The sequence below is a fragment of the Delphinus delphis genome, chromosome 17, assembly GCF_949987515.2.
Source record: "Delphinus delphis chromosome 17, mDelDel1.2, whole genome shotgun sequence".
Taxonomy (NCBI): domain Eukaryota; kingdom Metazoa; phylum Chordata; class Mammalia; order Artiodactyla; family Delphinidae; genus Delphinus; species Delphinus delphis.
Window position 1 is genome coordinate 28,962,928 of NC_082699.1, and position 21,876 is coordinate 28,984,803.

General features: G+C 40.3%; 1 protein-coding gene across 1 annotated transcript in view; it reads left to right on the forward strand.

The window, feature by feature from the left end:
- The window catches only part of ATP6V0D2 (ATPase H+ transporting V0 subunit d2), a 48,278-nt gene extending 28,571 nt beyond the window's left edge, over window positions 1-19,707 (forward strand). The window contains exons 3-8 of the mRNA XM_060035199.1: window positions 6,522-6,700; window positions 7,904-7,983; window positions 9,414-9,491; window positions 15,739-15,912; window positions 17,122-17,199; window positions 18,823-19,707. Coding sequence (XP_059891182.1) covers window positions 6,522-6,700; window positions 7,904-7,983; window positions 9,414-9,491; window positions 15,739-15,912; window positions 17,122-17,199; window positions 18,823-18,984 — 751 coding nt within the window. The 3' untranslated portion in view covers window positions 18,985-19,707. The remainder of the gene's footprint in view (window positions 1-6,521; window positions 6,701-7,903; window positions 7,984-9,413; window positions 9,492-15,738; window positions 15,913-17,121; window positions 17,200-18,822) is intronic.
- The last annotated feature ends 2,169 nt before the right edge of the window (window positions 19,708-21,876 follow it).

The following is a 21,876-nucleotide window of genomic DNA, read 5'->3' on the forward strand; positions in this document are numbered from 1 at the left end:
AACCTACTGATTCAAGAAGCTGAGTGAACCCCCAACAAGAACAACCCAATGAAATCCAAGCCACGACACATCATAGTCAAACTTCTGAAAGACAAAGACAAAAATGCCTGAAAGCTGTGACACTTGTGGGGGAAAAGCAACGTGAACAATGGTGGATTTTTCATTAGAAACGATGGCGTTCAGAAGGAAGGGGTGTAACTTTTTTTTTTTTCTTTTGAGGTACGCGGGCCTCTCACTGTTGTGGCCTCTCCTGTTGCGGAGCACAGGCTCCAGACGCACAGGCTCAGCAGCCATGGCTCACGGGCCCAGCAGCTCCGCGGTGTGTGGGATCTTCCCAGACCGGGGCACGAACCCGTGATCCCTGCATCGGCAGGCGGACTCTCAACCACTGCGCCACCAGGGAAGCCCGGTGTAACATTTTTTTAATGCTAAAAGGAAAGAGATGTCCACTCAAATTCTATATACAATGAAGATATCTTTCAAGAATGAAGAGCAACTCAAAACAGTCTCAGATGAATGAAAACTAAGAATTTGTGCCCATAGACCTACCCTAAAATAATGGCTGAACAAAGTTCTTGAAACAGAAAAGAAATGATAAAAGAAGGAGTCTGAAACAACAGGAAAAGAACAATAAAAAAAGGAGGAAAATATGGGTAAATACAATAGACTTTCTCCTCTTGATTTTGTAAATTATATTTGACAGTTGAAGCAAAAATTAATACTTGTCTGATGTGGCCCTTTCTGTACGCAGAGGAAATATTTAAGACAATTCTATTATAAATAGGGAAGGTAAGGAGATTTTAAAAGAAGAAAGGTTTATACACTTCACTAAAAGTTGTACAGCCACTCTGGAAAACAGTGTGTCAGTTTCTTAAAAAACTAAACATACCCTTACCACGCAACTCAACTTGCACTTCTAGGCATTTATCTGAGATAAATTAAAATTAATTTCCATGTAAAAACTGACACGTTTCCATAACAGTTTTTATTTATAATAGCCAAAAACTGGGGGAAAAACCCCCAAAACCAAATGCCTTAAATAGGTGAGTGGTTAAACAAACAAGTATACACATACAGTGGAATACTACTCACCAATAAAGGGACAAATTATTTACATGCAACAACTTGTATGTATTATATATGTCTCAAGGGAATTAAGCTGAATTAAAACAGCCAGTCTCAAAATGTCACATAATATACAATTCCTGTTAAATATTATTCACAAAATGGCAAAGTTACAGAAAGAACAGATTAGTATTTGCCAGAGGTTAGGAGATAGTGGGTGGGAAGAGAAGGATGTGACTGTGAAGGGGGTAGCACATTGGAGATCTTTGGATGATACAATAGTTCTTTACCTTGACTGTGGTGGTGGTTACACAAATAGGCACATGGGATAAACTAACACAGAACTACACACACACAGAGTACCAGTGTCACTTGTCTAATTCTAATGTTTCACTATAGCTATATAGATGTAACCCCTGGTGGAAACTGGGTGAAGAGTACATAGGACCCCTCTGTATTATTTTTGCAACTTCCTGTCAACCTAATTATTTCAAGATAAAAAGCTTTAAAAATTTATGCCATGCTGGTGTGCCCACATAGTAGTAATCATAATAATAACTCATAAAATTTCTTCTAACATTTGAAGCCTGTGATCACAGGAAATGAAAAATAATATTCAATTATATGTACATAGAGTTATAGAGAGCCATAAAAGACTTTCAATATAAAGACATAAATGCCATATTAGGGTAAAATTTCATCAGAGAATTGGAATAGAAATAACATTTCCAGAAAAAAAAAATAAGGAACAACATAATTTCCTTCTGTTTATGTATTTGTAATTGAATAGTGGTAGTGTCTTAGTGAGCTCGGGTTTCTGTAACAAAATGGTATAGACTGGGTGACTTGAACAACAGGAATTGATTTCTTACAGTTTTGGAGGCATGGAAGTCCAAAATCAGGGTGCCATCCAATTTGGTTCCCTGGGGAAGGCTCTCTTCCTCACGTGTAGACAACTGCCTTCTCATTATGTCCTCACGTAGCAGAGGGAGAGAGAACAAGATCTCTCGTGTCTACTCCTATAAGGACACTAATCCCATCATGTAGGTCCCATGCTCATGGCCTCACTTAAACCTAATTAATAGCCCCAAAGGCCCCATCTCCATATACCATCACATTGGGGGTTAGGGCTTCAACATGAATTTTAGGGGGACAAAAATCTGTCTTTAGCAAGTGGGTATTCAGATTCTTCATTGGATAATTTAATTTGACTGATTTAACAGGTTCATTTTAAATACTGACATTCACAATATACCAGAAATATTTTTGCAGTATTTAAACTTATAATAAAAGTTTTTGTGTTTTTGTTTTTGTGGTATGCGGGCCTCTCACTGTTGTGGCCTCTCCCGTTGCGGAGCACAGGCTCCAGACGCACAGGCTCAGAGGCCATGGCTCACAGGCCCAGCTGCTCCGTGGCATGTGGGATCTTCCCGGACCGGGGCACGAACCCGCATCCCCTGCATCGGCAGGCAGACTCTCAACCACTGCGCCACCAGGGAAGCCCGCCTCAGTTTCTTATGTGTAAAGTCGTGGTAATAATGGTCCTTAGAGCACTGACTTGTGGGGAGGCTTAAATGGGAACATGCATGTAATGCATATAAGGTACTGCATGTATGTAATGTAATGTAGTGTAATGCATGTAATGCCTGGCACATAGCAACAACCTCAAGAAGCATTGGCATTTTTAAAAATTATTATTTTTACAACCTAAAAATTTTGAAATAGAGTCATTTACTGTTACAATTTAAGGTGACTTCATGATTTTCACATGTGCCAATATCAAAGTTACAGAAGAAAATATTTAGAAGGGGCTAGAAGTGAAGATGTTTGTCTAGACCATGAGTGGGAGAAAAATTAGCCCAATAGAGTGGGCACTAGTTTTGGCTCTGTTGCTACTAATAAGCACAGTTATTTAAAACATTAGGAGTTTGAGCTAGGTGAGCACCCAGATGTCTTTAAACTCAAACATTACTCAAACAACGCCACTAGAGATTTCCTTCCTAACCACTGGAGGCAGGGCCCTAGAGTTCTATCAAGATTATACTCTGGAAAGAGCAAGCTGTCTTCTGGGCACATTATCCCCCCGCCATCCCAAACAGCCAATAATAATTATATACCTGGTGCCTATGTGACAGAGATGAGGGAGGGACAGGAAAGATACCCCTCTCCCCTGCCATGGGCCGAATCCTAAGTCTCATTTCATTTTCTGAACAAAACTATGAGAACTGCTACTGTTGTCCCATCTTAGAAACAAGGCCACTTAAATGAGTTGAAATAAAACAATTCAATCTCCATAGCCCTTGCTCTTTGCAATAGAGGGCCTAGCCTCTCTATTAATTTTTTAAAAAAAAAGCACTCCAGACACACATGTGCACACATACACATGTACAGGCATAGGCTTGAGTGTTACGTGTGGGCTAAATTCTCACAGCATTGACTTCGGTTTCCCCTGTCAGCGTTGGTCTCATTGTCCTCTGCACATTGGGAATGTTGGCGGCTCATATGCTGTTACATTACAGGGGTGCTGAGGGGGAGCAATTAAACATCTGGAGTCTGCTAAGGATTATTAAGTGCTGGCAATTCCCCTCTCAGGTAATAGCTTTTGAGCCATAAGGGGACAGTTAAATAAGCACTTCCATTTTAATATCATTTTCAAGAGATAAAAAGGGTTCTAAAATTCCATAATGTCCAAATTTGGTACTGCTGTTTGGGGGAGTGAAGAAACTTTATAGTCATGTGCTTTTTATAAAGGGATAATTGCCTTCTTCTAAACTTCTTTAGGTAAAAATTTTATTGGGGTACATTGCGGAAGCTCAGTTGCAATGCAGGAGATTCTTATCCTGCTGGAAATGCATTCTTTTTTTTTTTTTTTTTTTTTTTTTTTTTTTTGCGTTACGCGGGCCTCTCACCGCTGCGGCCTCTCCCGCCGCAGAGCACAGGCCCCGGACGCGCAGGCTCAGCGGCCATGGCTCACGCGCCCAGCCGCCCCGCGGCATGTGGGACCCTCACGGACCAGGGCACGAACCCGAGTCCCCTGCACCGGCAGGTGGACTCTCAACCACTGCGCCACCAGGGAAGCCCTGGAAATGCATTCTTGCACAGGAAGTCAGTAACCCTTGCCGCCAGACTCCAGTGACAGGGCTTCTAAGTGGCCAGGTTCATTTTCATCCAGTGAAAGGTGTTCTTTTCAAGCCTTAATTGTGCAGTAGTTGAGTCCCATCACTGCCAAACGTGGAGGACCTTGTCTCATCGCTTGGCTGTCCCTTCCATCTTCTGAGCCGCCACCTCAGCCTCTTGGCCGCCTCTTTCCCCTCAGCTCTTAAATGTGTTCTCTTCTCTCCCACCTTAAAAAACAACAAAAAAACCGAAAAATACACCCAAACTGAAAGTCCAAAGCTCCTCTGGCCCCCGGGTCTCCATACAGTTGCCTTCCCCTGCTTTATAGTTTAAACTCTTTTAAAAAACAAAACAATTAAACATTCCAAAACCCTCTGTACTTCCCACTCATTTTAAACACACAGTGGTCAGGTTTCTGGCTTCTCCCCTTTCCCTTCCACAAGCAAACTCCACTGAACATGTTTTGTGGTGCCAGATGACCTCTTAGTGGCTGCATCCTGAGAACACCTTGCTTCAATGTCTACCCTGACTTTCCTGTGGCCTTTAACCTCTTCCTAGAATTCTCTTCCCTGGTTTTCTTCCTACCATCTGGTCATTCCTTCTCAGGTTCTATCAAGGTCCTTAAATGTTGGGGTTCCCCGGAGTTCTCAGGACAGAACTCTTGACATACACTCTAGAATGTGGTCTCAAGCATTCCCAAGACATCTGCTTCCACCTTTAAACTAGCACCCCCTGCCCACGCTCCCTAAATGTCTCTGGTCCACAGCTGTCTCTTCAGGACTTAGACGTCCGAGGCCTATTGGGTATCTCCTCCTGGGCATCTAAACTCATTCGGTCCAAACATCAGCTCCCACTACAAGCCGTTCTTCCTCCAGTGCTCTCATCTCAATAAATGGCTCCAGCTTCTAACTGTTAAACTTAGAAACCTATGTGTCATCCTTGACAACTAAACACAGCATAATCTGAGCGTTAAGAGAAAAGTTTCAGAAGCAGGCTGTCTGAGTTTGATTCTCAGCCCTCTTCATTTGTTAGCTGTGTCGTTATGGGTGAGATTTTTACCTGTCTGGGCTGCCAGTTCCTCATCTATAAAACGGAGGTAATAATAGTACCTATCATCATCACAGTGTAATTATCGTGATTAAATAAAATAACTTTTGTAAAGCACTTTACTATATAAGTGTTGGCTTACTTCTTATCCTGTTTTAATGCATATTCTATCTACATAGATCATAATTCCCCCTATCCTTGACATATTCAGCATCTCCCATTGCCCTCAATCCAAATTCCTCATCTTGTCTTTCAGGACCCTGCATGTTCAAACTGGGCCCCACCTCCAGTGCTCAGCAGGCAAAAGAACGTCCTTGTTCCTGGCCCTCTTGTCTCTGGGGCTTTTCACATGCTCTCCCTTCTGCCCGGAAGCACTCTTTCCCAGCCACCGCTTTTGCCTGGACAGCTCCTAATCATTCTGCAAGTTGCAGCCTGAATGTCACTCCCTAGGAATTCTGATCCCAGACTGGTTTAGTGCCCAGCTCTGAATCCCCACACCACCCTGTAATCTCCTTTATGCAGACTGTATGCTGCACTGCAATGTACCAGTGCCTCCCTTAAGCTGTATTTTCTGTGAAGGAAGCAACTATGTCTCTCTTACTTCTTGACCTCATTGCTTGGAATATCCTGGGTAGAGCTTATATTGAATAGAGAAATCACATAAAGTGTGAACCTATGGGCTCTTGGGGTTCTGGGAGGGGAAAAGACTAGAAAGTTGACTATCTGCTCTCATAGGAGGAAAAAAAAAACAGAATACTTTAATTTTTAATATATAAAACATTTTAATATTAAAATTACTAAATATTTTTATTTATTTTTAAATATTTAAAACATCGAATACTCAACAATGAGCTTCATCAAAGATTTAAATAGTCAGTTTTTGAAGTATAATGAAACGCTTTAGGTCTGTGTTTCTCAACTTTTTAAGCCCATAGTCCATTATGAGAAACCAAACAATTTAACACCCTCACTACTGTCTGCCCCACCCACCACATTTGGCATTTACTGTGTAAGGGTCATCTTCTGTGTGGTCCCACCAGTCAGGTGTTATAACTGTGAACATGGTTTTTCAAACTATGGTACCCTCTGAGAGTCAGATATTTTACCTCACCTACATCTCTCAAAACCCAGAGTTTAAAATAAAAGGAGATATATATTTCCTTAACGAAAGCGTGTGTGCCTGAAATGTGGGGGGGCGGGGGGGGTTGTTTTGTTTTTTGTTTTTTACCTGAGGGATGCTTCTTGTTCTCATGCAACTGTTTTCCTAACGATTGAGCCCTCTTCTACACCAGGTGCAGTTACATGATAGATAATGTGATTCTACTGATGAACGGTGCATTGCAAAAAAAATCTGTGAAAGAAATTCTGGTGAAGTGCCACCCGTTGGGCCGTTTCACAGAAATGGAAGCAGTCAACATTGCAGAGACACCTTCTGATCTCTTTAATGCCATTCTGGTTGAAACACCATTAGGTATGAATGCATAAATCATTGCACAGCTGCTTGTGTATGTTATCACAGTATTAGAAAATGCACTTTCAATTCACAGTTTTCTCCATGAATATAGTGTCGTACTATACAGATTCCTAGAAGTGAAATGGACATTAAAGAATCATCTGGTCCAGCTCCCTCATTTTTCAGATCAAGACAATGAAGTATACCAGATCACATGCAAACCATTTGTAGCTGAGAAGGAGTTAGGGCTCATCTCCCAACCTCCAAACCCCTGTACTTTGTTCCTGACCATAGCAAATAAATAATAGAACTTATAATTTTTCAAAAAATTAATTTTCTGGCTGGGTTTTGTATGTTTAGTTCCTTATCTTTTCATTTTAAATTTCTGTCTTAATAAGGCTGCATATAGGAAACATTTTGTTTTAGGAAATTTAAGAATGCCATTTTTCTGAGATGCTCAGGAGTGTCTGTCTAATGACCTGAAGCAATGATGAAATAAATAATAATTTCATTATAATTTGGCACTGACAACAGCTGTAGCATTTAAAATACTAATGGGATAATTTTATACAGTTATTGTCAGGAAACCTGGATTATAGTTATTCACTGTTGATCATTCATCAAAATAGTTGCTGTTTAAAACAAATTTTAAAAAGAAAAAAATTACATCTTTATTAAGTGTCCAGTGCTAATGGAGCATAGCATGGCAGAAAGAGGGTGAGTCTGAAAGCAGATATCCCTAAGCATGACAGGCTCTGCCCACCACCAGCCAGGTGACTTGGAACAATTCATTTCACTCCAGTTTCTTCATTTTAAAAACAATAATATCTTACTATAACAGAGTTTTGAAAACTAAGACGGTTTTAATACAACTCAATGATTGGCACATAGTAAGGTTGCAAATGGTAAATATTACTGTTATCTAAAGGCGGGTGTCGGGCGGGCTTCAAAAAGTAAACCATAAAGTGAGTAGTTCCAGGTTGTGAGGATTAAATAAGTTCAGGTATATCCAGTGTTTAGTGACAGCTTGCACAGAGCAAATGCTTCCTAAGTAATCACCCTTCTTGTCACCATCACTGTTAGCCTCACCGAGTCTGTGGATTGCCACTCCACAGTGTCCTAGTTAGGGGTGGGCAGAGGGTGGTGCGTTCAGGAGACATTTTCTACAGTTTATAATCATGTTTTGATTAATTTATTTTGTACAATAATTTCTGCTTTCAGCTCCATTCTTTCAAGACTGTATGTCTGAAAATACTCTAGACGAACTGAATATTGAAATACTGCGCAATAAACTGTACAAGGTAACTGTTTCCCCCAATATTATGTTCTTCTTTATTACATAATGCATCATAACCAGAGTTCTTTATTAAATGTTACTTGCCTGTTAGCCAGCTGCTGAATTATGAAGCTAGGCATACTGGGGACAAAGATCTTTTAGTCCTGGCCTGTCTTCTAGTTAAATACATGTATGTCAACTTCTCCCAGCCAGCAAGATCCTTGAGAGGATCCCATGCATCTCTGTATCCTTAACTCTTTACATGGTGCCTGGAACATAAAAGGTGTCAATTGGATGGATGGATGGATGGATGGATGGATGGATGGATGGATGATGGGTGGGTGGACAGATGAGTGTGGTGAACCATATGAATCCATTTCAAAAGAACCAGCATACATAGTGAACCTTGTGTTATGTATGTCCATCTCTGTCCTCAATCCTGTTACCAGAGTCCCTGAATTTCACAGTTAATCTGTCCACACAATTTTAATCTACTGACAGTGTGCAGCATACCAAGATGACCATCTGTGGACACAACATCATAGGCACCACTTTGTATAATCTGACCAGCTGTCTGTCTGGACTACGCTGCCGCCATTTGAGTCATTCTGTGTAATAAGGGCTGAGCAAAATATATCCATTTTCACTCACACCACTACAGCATCTTTGGACACTCTCATAGAGTACCTGAATGAATATATATATATGTATACATTGCCATGCTGTATATCTAGCTTCTTATGCTGAAACATGTGGGCCTCTCAAAAGCATTGCATTGCAGCAGTTTTACTTTTTATATAAAGACTTATGGGCTTAGAGGAAGCATCCCTGAGATATAGCTAACAGAAGGTGCTGTTTTAAGCATTTAAAGGCATTAGATCACTTAATCCACCCAGCAAAACTATGTGCCATCCTCATTCCTCAGATGAGAAAACTGAAGCACGGAGAGGTAAATTTACTTGGCAGAAGTCAGTTAGCTAGTAAGTAACAGATTTGGGACTCAAACACAGGGCTGCCTCTACAGCCTAGACTCTGCCTTTCCAGTGTATCTTCCATGCTCAATGCCATCCCAAATGTGTCTCCTGAGCACATTAAATATCAGCATAGGACCAAATCTAGACTTATTTGCAGAGCTCATAAGAGAGTTTGGCACTCTTGTTAGAATAGCAAGAATTAACAGTGAGAAATAATCCAAGAGGCATGCAAAAAAGTGCTTGTTGAGTAATTATAAGTTATGATAAGTACAATTTTGTTCTTTTGTGGAGTTCCTTTTTTAGGCTGTGCAATGTGCTTCAAGGTGAAAGTTTACACCAAATTTATTATAAAATATCTCCCTAGGGGAGAAGTAATTCAATTTCCATTAAAGAGTTTAATAACCCATGGAAAGCTGATCTAGAAATTTCCAAAAGGAAAATATATTCATTTTCTTGCCTTATGATCTTTCTTCTTTTTAAGTCTTACATCGAGGCATTCTATAAATTCTGTAAGAATCATGGTGATGTCACAGCAGAAATTATGTGCCCCATTCTTGAGGTAAGAAAGAGTCCTTGAATTTTTTTATGTCAAATAATGTGCTTATACACTTTTTATTTATATAATCCTACCAATTTTTAAAATCTTAGAAGTTCTTTTATTTAGAAATAAAATAGCAGTATATTTTATTGTACATATATCATTTGATGTCTTCAGTTAAAAGAGGTATTTTCTTAGTTTTCTACATAGAAGAGTTACTTTGGAATTAGAAAAGAATGTTTTTGATAGAAGTTTGATCATGATTCACTTTGATGTAGTATGAAGAAAGCAGATTATAATTAGTTAAAAATTTAGTATGCTTTGGACAATTGGTGCACTATAGGTACTCTTATAATAATCACTAACTTCCCTCCCAAAATTGGGCAGCTGGGGACCCCCACAACTTGGCAACAAAGTCTACTGTGGGCATGGTTCCTTATATAAATCCTAAAATAAAGGTTGCCCCAAACAACCATTGAGCATCCCCACTCTTGGTAAGAAGATTCTATGGGTAGTGATTCACAGTTGGCATGCCCACTTAAACCTCACAATGTGTCAGATGCCACCATTGGTTCCAACCTCTCTAAAAGAGAATAATTATATTCTCTTTAATTCCTCTTTATCATCACAGATTTCATCTGTGCCCACAGGACCTCTTGCTTGCAATGTCAATCTGCACATGCATGAGGGACCCAGGCCAGAGATCAGAATGGTCTGAGGGGAATTCCGGGCGTAGTTTGCACTGAGTATTTGACATAGATCACTCTTGCTGGTTTCCTATTTCGCTTGGATCTTAAAAAAAAAAAAAAAAAAACCATTCTGGGCTGAAAAAGCTCTCACTTTGCCCTGTGAAACAAAGTTTTATCTAAAGAATATCTTTAACCATTAGATTATCTGTTACAGTGGCTTCTACACTGGTGGGTAGATATTTAAGCTGTTCAGTGACTTCTGATTTCAAGAAAAGCCTGATAAGAACTACCCTTTGGGTTTGAAGAGAAAAAAACCTGAAATAACCTCATCTGCATATATTTCAACCAAATGTTCTGAAACTGCATTTGATAAAATTAGCTCCTCTCAAATACCTAATTATTAACATCTTACAGTTAAAGATACTGTTAAAACTTTAAGGTCAAAGCAGTCCTTGAAGTCAGAACTCCTTGGAGAACTCCAAAAAATATTTTTTGTCTTTATCTATATTATACAGACGGTGCACATCGATAAATAACATTTTTTTTCATGGCATGCTAATTGTCAGAAAGTGAGTTAGTCTCTTCCAGACATGCTGATAACATAACACAAGCAGCCTAGTGACTCTATGAAGCTCCCCCATTTCTTTTCATAAATTTAACTACTAGCCACACTATAAAAAGCCACATTATCTCTGGCTCAAAAATGTAGTTTGGGGCTTCCCTGGTGGCGCAGTGGTTGAGAGCCCGCCTGCCGATGCAGGGGACACGGGTTCGTGCCCTGGTCCAGGAAGATCCCACATGCCGTGGAGCGGCTAGGCCCATGAGCCATGGCCGTTGCGCCTGCGCGTCCGGAGCCTGTGCACCGCAATGGGAGAGGCCACAACAGTGAGAGGCCCATGTACCACAAAAAAAAAAAAAAAAAAAAAAGTAGTTTGTACATGGCATAATTCCTGTGGTTTAGAAATGGTTCATGTACTTTATACCTACAAAATATGTAGGAAAATATTAATGTTAAAATTAATAACCTTCACACCTGTCAGAATGGCTATCACCAAAAGGAATACAAATAACAATTGTTGGCAAGGATGTGGAGAAAAGGGAACCCTGATACACTGTTGTTGGGAATGTAAATTGGTGCAGCCACTGTGGAAAATAGTATGGAGGTTTCTCAAAAAACGGAAAATAGAACTACCACATAACCCAGCAATTCCACTACTGGGTACATAGCCAAAAGAAACAAAAATACTAATTTGAAAAGATACATGCACCCTAATGTGCATAGCAGTATTACTTACAATTGCCAAGGTGTGGAAGCAACCTAAGTGTTCATCAACAGATGAATGGGTAAAGAAGATGTGTTACACATATACAATGGAATACTACTTGGCCATAAAAAAGGATGAAATTTTGCCATTTGCAGCAACATGGATGGAATTGGAGGGCATTATGCTAAGTGAAATAAGACAGAGAAAGACAAATATTGTATGATATCACTTACATGTGGAATCTAAAAAATAGAACAAACCAGTGAATAAAACAAATGAACAAACAAAAAGTAGACTCACAGATATAGAGAACAAACTAGTGGTTACCAGTGGGGAGAGGGAAAGGGGCAGGGGTAATGTAGGGATAAGGGGGACAAAAAGGTTATTCTGGGATTATATGAAATGTGAAACTTCAAAATTGTAAAGCACTTAGTATTTAAAGAATCTTTCATTCAATAAAAAAAGAAAAAATAATAACCTTGCAGAGGTATACAATGGCACTATTAATAGCTAACACTTATTATATACCAGATACTATCCTAAGTGCTTTATATACACAAATTCACTTGGACTTCAAAATAGCACAATGAGATGGGTAGTTTAGTACCTCATTTTCAGAAGGGACAACTGAGGTGCAGAGAAGGCTAGTAAGTTGCCTGATGTCTAGTAAGTGGTAGTGTCAGGATTTGAATACAGGTAGTCTGGCTCCAGTTCTTATATGTTTATCTATGTTAAATTATGTCTACATCAAATTCACCTGCACAGTTCTTTTGTATAAAAACTGCTCTTCTGTGCTAATTCTTAAGCAAGATCATACTGCACGGGCTTCCCTGGTGGCGCAGTGGTTGAGAGTCCGCCTGCCAATGCAGGGGACACGGGTTCGTGCCCTGGTCCGGGAGGATCCCACATGCCGCGGAGCGGCTGGGCCCGTGAGCCATGGCCGCTGAGCCTGAGCATCCGGCGCGTGTGCTCCGCAATGGGAGAGGCCACACAGTGAGAGGCCCGCTTACTGAAAAAAAAAAAAAACTGAAAAAAAAGATCATACTGCACGTGCTACAAAAATCAGAAGTAAATGAGAATTATGTCTTTGTAAATGTAAAAAGGGTAGCACAGTATTAGCAGAATGCTTATCACCAGGAGGATTTGGTCAAAATACTATATACCCTGTGTTCTCTTTGTCCCTTTCCTATACCCATGATACTACCTTATTAGATTAGATTTTTTTCAAGCTGTGTTAAAAATAAAAATCCATTTAACTATCTTTGTACATTTATATAAAAATATCAGTTATGTATGTTATGCAGTTATAACATTTCTAATGATATGATTGGAAGAGGCTTGTCAGTTTTATATAAATATACCAGATCATGTAATTACTTCCCCTTTTATTTGTGCAACTATAGAGCACTTAGAGTTTCTGAAGTTCTTCCATATTCTCATTTGATCTCATTTGATAGGAGACTTTAAAAGACTGAATACAGTGGAAGAGGGCATTAACCTAGGTTTGCAGGTTAAAATGTGACCTAATCACAAGACTGTAGCTTCATATTTAAAAAAAGAAATTTTTTATGGTGCAGACAAATGTGCTGCAGTGTACTGTTTGCCTCTTATTCCTGCTCTTCTGACGGTTTGTAAGGTTAACGCAGCAGTGAAAAATAAGCACAGAATATGTTTGTTTCATCTCCCTCGGTCAGTACACATGCTAATAAGGCTCCCACCAGGGAGACCCTTCCTCCTGTAAGGAACTGGCCAGAATTTTTGACTCGATGAGCCCAACTCCATCATGAGCAACGGATAATGGTTTTGAATACATCAACACTGCATGGTTATCTTTTGCAACAACAAAAAATAAGTTATGGTTTTAAAATGCGTGAGTGTTTGAAGGGTAGAGTGAAAGGAAAGACATCCGACGTACACTGTGCCACACAGGCTGGCTGCCCTCTGAAAATGATACAGGGCTTACAGGAAACTAGTACCACCCCATCTACTGTCCTCCATAATCAGATGTCATAGCAAACTGTCTGCTTAGGGATGGTCAAAGACAGCATAGCTCCTTTACAATTCAAAAATTACAGTTCTTTTCACTAAGAGAATACACATACACACACACACACACACACACACACACACACACACACACAGAGCCCCTAGGCTAGAAGTAGTAAAGTAGATAGACAGTTATAATAAAAGGGAAATTATAGTATAATAAGGAGTCAAAGGAAATCATATCTAATTAGAGAGGAAAGAGAAGTGCTTCTTAAGAAAAAGATTACATTTGATGGAACCCTCAAATGCAGGTAGGATTTCAACCTGGAGAGTCATGGGATGGAGTATGTGCTCTGTAGGCAAAGGGAACAAGTGTTAACCAGGACAAGAAGTTGGAAAGTGTGTGGCATGTTCAGATAACCAGCCGCATCAGTCAAAGTCCTCTCTTCTTGGCATGGCTTGTGAAGCCTTTCCTATTCTCTTCCCAGCTACCTGTCCATCCTGCCTCTCCAGCTGCTTCCCCAGGGTTTGAGCTATGGCCATTCCTCCAAAATGTCATGCTCTACTCCATGCAGCTGCCTCCCCTGCCTTGCATACCTGCAGTGCTGCCTACCTGGCCCTATTTCTCTCCTTATTATTTTAACATTCTAGAACTAGAAAGGACGTTGAAGGTCATCTGGGACAATTAACTCCATTGTTGCTCCCCCTGCCCTATTATTTCAAGGTTTTTTTATTGCCATGAAATCTCCCTCTTGCATTTCTTCTTTTATTCTTGGACAGCCTGAAATTACCGACAGGACTGGATATATTCAGTAGCCAGAGGCAGCTGCCTTTGCTTCCGAATAAGCCCACTCCTCGCTTCTGGCGCACCCACAATTTCCATGAGAGCAATCAAAAGGATCAGAAGGAACCAACTCTCACTGTACTGATAGGAAACACCTGTTCTAACAAAAGAGTTCCAGTAAAATCTGGTGCAAGTCTGGATTTGTTATTAATTAGTCAAAAATAGTATTGTAGAGCAATTCATTTCAACTTTCGTGTGCATATGAATAAGCTCGGAATCTTGTTAAAATGCAGATTCTGGTTTACTAGGTCTGGACTACCGTCTAAGATTCTGAACTTCTAACGAGCTTCCAGGTGATGTCAAAGCTACTAATCCTTGAAACACACCTTGGATAGCAACATTGTAGAGAATAATAGAGAATTTTTAAAATAGTAGAACCATAGTAGAACCGTGGACCATTCCATTGGATTTAGTAAACAGTTAAGATCTTCCTGTGTCAGGCACTGGATATTTAAAATTGAACAATCAACGAGAGAGACATGATCTCTCAAAGATTTTAGAGTGTGGTGGGGTGAAAGACACATGCACAGATTTTAAAATAATGTGGTAAGTGCAGGTTGCTTTGGGTGGATGGAGAAGGCTTTCTTAGCCCAAGGATATCATGGCAAACTCCCATGGTGGGCAGAGGAGATGCCCATGGAGGACAGACTGAGATGAAATAGTCAGAGTAGGTAAAAGGAAAACTAAGAGGAGTCCAAAGGAAGAGAAGGCAATTTCAAGAAGGACTCCGTGGTTAGATAAGACAGAGAGGCCTGACGGGCTGGGAGCTTGGGTGCCTAGTGGTGCTCAACACAGAGAAGACAGGCCGGGAGTACATGTGACCCACTTGAGAGATCGTGTAGCCAAACCCCACCATTTACAAATAAGAAAACTGAGGCCCTGAGAGGAAGATCACTTGTCCCGAGCCCTGTAATCCTTAGCTACAGACTTAAATTTATTGATATCTAACCTAGAACTTTAAAGAAGAAAAACAAAACCAGGAAAGTACAAACGAATTGTAAGTAGCACAGTTTCATTACGTAAAAAATCCTACTGACATCAACAATCAGAAAAGGATGTTTAACATGCATGATATGCACATTTTGTGCTAAACACTCTGCTAAGCCCTTCTATTTACATTACCTTGTTCTATCTCTGAATCGACCCCAGCAAGTAGGTATTATTCCAATTATTATGGAAGACACATTTGAGACTCTAGTGGCCTACATGAGAGAGACACATGAGTAACTAGTAACAGAGAGCCTGGGAACTGAAGTTTAGTGGGAGGTCCTGGGCTCCTGGGCTGTTGCCACTGCTGTGTGATCCTTCTCTGGCAAGCAGAGTTACTCCGTTACAGGAAGAGACTACGGGAACATTAATAACACATGTCTGTATTATAATTAGACATAGATCAGGAAAGGAAAGCAAATCATTTTGGAAATGAATTTGTCTAGAGCGTCTAGTAGATGGTTCAATTTCACTGATTTTATGTCTTGCAAATTCAGTTTGAGGCAGACAGACGTGCTTTTATCATCACGCTTAACTCCTTTGGCACCGAGTTGAGCAAAGAGGACCGCGAGATCCTCTACCCGACCTGTGGCAAGCTCTATCCCGAGGGACTGCGCCTGCTGGCCCAAGCAGAGGACTTCGAGCAAATGAAGAGGGTAGCGGACCATGGAGTATGTGTTTATCCCGGGTTCCCGAAATGTCTTGTGTGGTTTCATCACCTGTACTTTAGAAGCCCGCATATCACATTTACACTTCCTATCTATCTAAAACATTTATAATGTTTGTGCAATAGAAAGCAGTATCTCTTGCTGTAATGTCTCTCCCAAAGAAATACGCTGAGTTTCTAACCCAAGCTATTGGTGTTTTTTAAGGTCCCTGCCAAGCAAGTACTTGTTTAAATCTCCAAGGAACGGTCATTTGACCCCCTTTTTTTTTTGAAGCGCTTGATAAAGCAAGTTCCCCAAGAGACTGGTGCAGTGTTCTGGAAATGTGAGCTCATGCCAGAGTTACGTAAAAGAGCCTGACCCAGCCATTCTTTCAAGTGCCCATTGGGCAAACAGTGTTAGGTACAGACTGTCTACTTGAAGGACAGCGGAAAATATGGACATACTGTTTATACCACTCCCTTTGCTCAGTGTCCAGGATTCGGGAAAGAAAGGAGGGCTGCTATGTCCTCTCCCACTCCAGCACCCAATTGCTCTTAGAGAGCCTGAAGCTTCTTAGCTCAAGGTTATAACCTCATCCCCTGGTACCGTTCCTTCTGACCTGCAGACAGTAACATACAGACCCTCCAGGTAGCTTTTCTAGAACTGGGATGACACCCCTCTTATCTTTGCCTGTGGATTTCCGAAACCCTCCAGGAAAGATAAGCCAGCAGACAATGCGTGAACCTTTGTGACATCTCTTGTGTCACTGCAAGAGGTTCTTTAGCATAATATTAAAATTTGAGTTTCTCCCCAATTTCCACCCGTTCCTCACTTGAAATTCCATAATGAATTTTAATCAGTTTTCATCTCAAAGAACCCATGAAGCCATACTGATTAAACCACAAGCACTCCTTTAGCCTCTATAATGTGTCTAACTAGCCCTAAGAATCAAATGTGGAAATCAGCTCAGTATACACTGAAAGTAGAACTGCTTTTGCCTCTTGCCTTGTAGGCCTGAACAAGCCAATAGAATGGAATGCCATCTGTACTCTCGTTGTTTGGATTTTTTGGTATTTCCTTAAGAAGCCAAAGATCCTACAAGAAAAATTGTGGCCTTCTGGATAGATTTTCTAAGATGGGTGCACAGTTTCTATATTGCTGGAAAAATATAGTTTTTATACTTATAAAAAATGAAAATTTGTTAAAAAACAATTTCTTGTCTTTGTTTTTCAGGTATACAAGGCTTTGTTTGAGGCTGTAGGTGATGGCAGTGGGGGAAAGACATTGGAGGATGTGTTTTATGAGCGTGAGGTATGATGTAAATGGAAATGCTGCTAGCTTATGCACTCTTTTTCTCATACTCTGGGTCTTAGTATTTCTTTTTTTTTTTTACTTGGGTTTTCTTTTTACAGTTTTCTTTTTACAGTTGATCAGGCCAATTGATTATATACATTCATAGTTTGAATGGGTATTAGTTAGTATCTCTGCCTTGGAGAGTCAAGGCACTGTGGTTCACATATGATGGCTTCTTGTGGGATTGTCATATCCAGACAGATGTGCACATAGCAAAGCTCTGGAAGTAAGGCAGCCATTCTGTAATTATCTAGAGAAACAAAGCTAGGATGTTCTCATGATCACATATTGACTGTCCCCAGGGAGCACACCCTGTTAAGTGCATCCCACTCGAATCTATCCCTTTTTCAAGAAGGATTTATCACTCCTGCGCACAATTAGAACACTTAGGAATTATTTGCATGGAAATCCATCCCGTCTAGATTATTCTCTTTCCCTGAAAAGGCAGAAGAGTACTTGATCCATTTATAGCCAATTCCTGAGCTACTGAAGTGTGCAACAAGAGGACTTCAGGGAAGTGTAGCCAGGTAAAGTCCCCCAAATCTGGAGACTTTTTTCTAGTGTACTTTATCCATTTCCCTAAAACCACTGGTCCTTCCATCTCAGTCTGATTGGAATTAACAGAGAACCCTGAAATTCACCCACACTTTAGGGTTAAACTGGCTTGAGAAAGCAGTATGGGGGTCTTCCTGTAAGTCCTACTCTAGGCATTTTCCAACAATTCTCTAGAAAGAAGTAAAAGCAATGCAAGTATTCCCATATAGTAGGGGTATTTTAAAATTCCACACTATTGCCCTTCTGCTGCAAAGACAGCTGTTAAAGGAGCTGCCCTTGCCAGGAAAAATGTGTGACGGTTTCTAAGAGCAGGGGGCCTCCCCTACCTGACTGCTTTGCTTGAGGTTTTCAGAATTACGTGTGGGACTCAGTACCTCTTCTCCTTTTTTCTAAATGGAAAAGAATAAAGGAATTGTTCCATTTTAGACTGTACCCCAGTTAAAAAAATGTTTTTTGAAAATTTTCTTTTACTGATCTGCCTTCTGCAGAAAAACACTATTCAACTGCATGTTAAGTTGCTGCAGAGCATCCTAAGGAAACTCATAATATCACCTGGTCCAAATTCCAGAGGCCTGTGCCATTACCCTGAAAGGGAGTTCAATAGCCTAAAAACCACCTTAAAATTTAAAAAATTGTGGCCAAGGAAAAATACTTTATCTAAATGAGACCAGCCTACTAGCTAGAAGCCAAATAAATATCACTACAAAGTCACACACACACACACTCCAAAGTCCTCCTAGGAATCTTGGTGCTAGCAGTGCTGCTGAGATTTGGAGCTTGTCTTATGATTTTACAAACTTACTTTTTACACTACTGTTGTCTGCCTTTCTCTGCAGAGTGACGCTCTCCCTTTAGACTTGCTGAATTTCCTACTGCTTTCCTTTCTTTGACACAATTTAGAAATTGTCTATTTAAATACAGATAAGCACTGCACAAGCACAAACCAGTCTGTAGCTTAATATTATTTAATTAAAGTAGTATGTTCCAGAAGAGTTGATGGTCCATGTTTTTTCTTTCCTTCCCCAGGTACAGATGAATGTGCTGGCATTCAACAGGCAATTCCACTATGGTGTGTTTTATGCGTATACCAAGCTGAAGGAACAAGAAATAAGAAATGTTGTGTGGATAGCCGAATGCATTTCACAAAGACATCGAACTAAAATTAACAGTTACATTCCAATCTTATAACCCAGTGAGGGGCCTGAAATGCATAAAATCATAAATGTTAAAAGGAAGTTACTGAGGGAAATAGGAGTCATGTTATATTATCTAGATCACACAAAACTAAGCCACGCTTCACTTCATGAATTGCAGACTGACTGGAAACGCAGCAAGCCAACCCTGAAACAAAGCATTTCTTTTTCTTCCAGAAGCTTCCACATCTTGCTTCCACATTTATGTCTCATTCTTCACCTTGCCTTAGACATTAATTTTAATTAACACTATGGTACTTTTCCTATTCTTATTTTTGTTCTTTTAAAAATCAAATCTATTAAAAGTATTTTGCTTTCCCATGATCCTCCACAGGCCCAAATACTGAGTGTCTGCTTTATTTTTTAACCGTCCATCCCTTCCCTAGGTCCACAAAAATCCAGAGCTGTACATAACCAACATGGACCACATATGGTGGAAAATACCATATTTTTTTCTAATACACTTTGATCTGGTAGGCTTGGGAAAGCTACATAATTCCAAATCATATTCCATAGATGCAGGTAGTGTTACATTTGTTATTAAGGCTACCACTTATAACTAATTTTCTTACAACTTTCTTTAAATAAAAAGTATACCTCTCTTTCTTGCAGTTTCTTCATACTTTGCCTGAGAAGAAAGTAACTCCATTAGTTGTATTTTATTCATTCAGAAGCATAAATCACAGGTTCGGTTTACAAGATATGGATTCTCTATAAAACTTCAGTAGAACTGGTGCAGAGAGCTACCCAGAAAAAGAAAAAGTGACAAACACTGCTCTAGTGCTTTCTTCAAAAATAAAAAATTCCTAAATAGAAAAATCTGTGTTTGCTATAGTTTAAAAATTAAACATATATCCATATTTGAAAGTTCTTCAAGTGAGAATATTTACAGAGAATATACATATACTGGTAACTAGAATTAGGCACAAAGACCAAGAAGTAAATCAATTTTTCTGCAAAATTTCAGAAATTTTTTTGTAGAACATTTTCATAATTTTAGTGATAGGAATGTTTAAGCATAAGGAAAAACAGCAGCTCATACCGCCAGAAAGAAAGCCAAGTGCCTAGCCTCTCAGCTGTGCGAGAAGCCTAGGCCACACCCCAGTTCTGATGGCAGGGGGGAGCAGCTGGTGCAGGGCTCCGGTGCAGATCCATCAGCTGGACCCAGGGATCCCGCTTCCCATGTATGGCCTCTGGTCTGGAAAGCATCCTCCCTGACTTGTTCCTGCCCCTGCATGCAACTGCTGTCTTCCACTCTGAGGCCTGGATGCCAGGAGACATCTACATTTTACATTTTCACCCATGGTGTCTACAGTGGGGGTGCGTGAGGATGGGGGTCAAATTCTGGGCTTCTTTAAGGGTTGAGAGCAAAGATGCTGATAGGAAAGAGGCAGCTTAGAGAAAGTTGATTCTCAGACTAAGCCCTTCCCACCCACCTCTGCATGACATGCGTGGGGGCCCTTCATGCGCCACAAGGCCACAGGCTGATGATACTTCTCTTGTTCCCTCCATATAAGCAATGAAGCTTCCAATCCCCCAAACCCTTTCCCTAGCCACCGAGTGTAACCATTGTGTGAATAGAGACGAATTTCCTATAACCTCATGAGGCAAGTACTGTAAAATGTGCCCCTATTAGAGAAGGGGATACACGCTCTGCAATTTGAAGAACTTGCCTTGAACTTACAGCTTTTTAAGTGTTGCTGGGATCTGACTTCTCTGTCTTACCTCAGGCAACTGGTCCACACTGGAGAATATGGACATTTGAAAAACATTACGTATGCTAGAAAACGAGGCCAACAAATCAGGTACATAAAGCAACATAGAAAACAATGAGACAAAAATGTATTTCTTTTTCTAAGTGATCGAAGCTGAGGCTCCCTACCATCCCTTTCCCACCCTCCTCCCAGCAGTATTTCATCAATCTGTCATATTTCCACCTGTATAATTTGCTACAGTTGGTCTTGGAACATTGTATTCCAGTGAATTCTCTACCCAGAATTGCTCTCAGTCTGCAGCCAATCCTGCCTGTGCGCTGGTGCCGACTTCCAGCCATGCCCCCACCCCCCTTCATCCAGCTCCCTTTAGCGTCATTCTCAAAGGTTCGAAAGTACTTTATCAGTCTCTCCGTGGGCAGGAACCCGTTAAATCTCTAAGAAAGTTTTGCAGTCAGGAGAATTTGCGGTGCTAGGGGATTCAAAATTAGCAATTGCAGTTCTCAGGATATTTGGCGAATATCTGAGAGAAAAAAAATGCCGTCCTTTTATTTGTTGCAATGCTTTAGGAATGCTGAGAGTAAATGGAAATGACCATTTTGAATCTGGGTGAGTTTGGGCTAAGGCTAACTTGCTGGATAGTGGAGGAGTTGAGTTAACCATTGGCATGGCAGCAATGTAATAAGACATTGAGAAAGGGAAATAAATATTTGCAGAGTGAAGAAAGACTTGGTGATGATCAGATTTGAGGGGTTTCATTAGTAGTAACTTTTAGCCTACCACTTGAAAAATGCTGTCAATGTCAGATCTCACAGGTAAGACGTAGCTATATGAGAAGGATACGATTGCAGTTCCACCCTGTTTTGTCTTAGTTTCAGCAGCAGACAAAATTCTCCTTATTGTTTGATGCATTTCAGTCATTGTGAGTCATTTTCTCTTCCCTTTCACAAACGGAGGCATTAATACTAATATGTGGGGAATAGAATTGCTGAGGAATATATGTGACTTTATCAGACCATATCATTCTTAGTGATTTCATCCCATATGTCTCACAAGAGCTGATGTTAGGAGTTTTGATGACATTTTGGATTGCTGCAGAGTCACAAAATCTATAAGCTTTATAAATATGAAAATAGGATGTAGAAACTATCATAAAGGCCAAACCACCTGCCCTG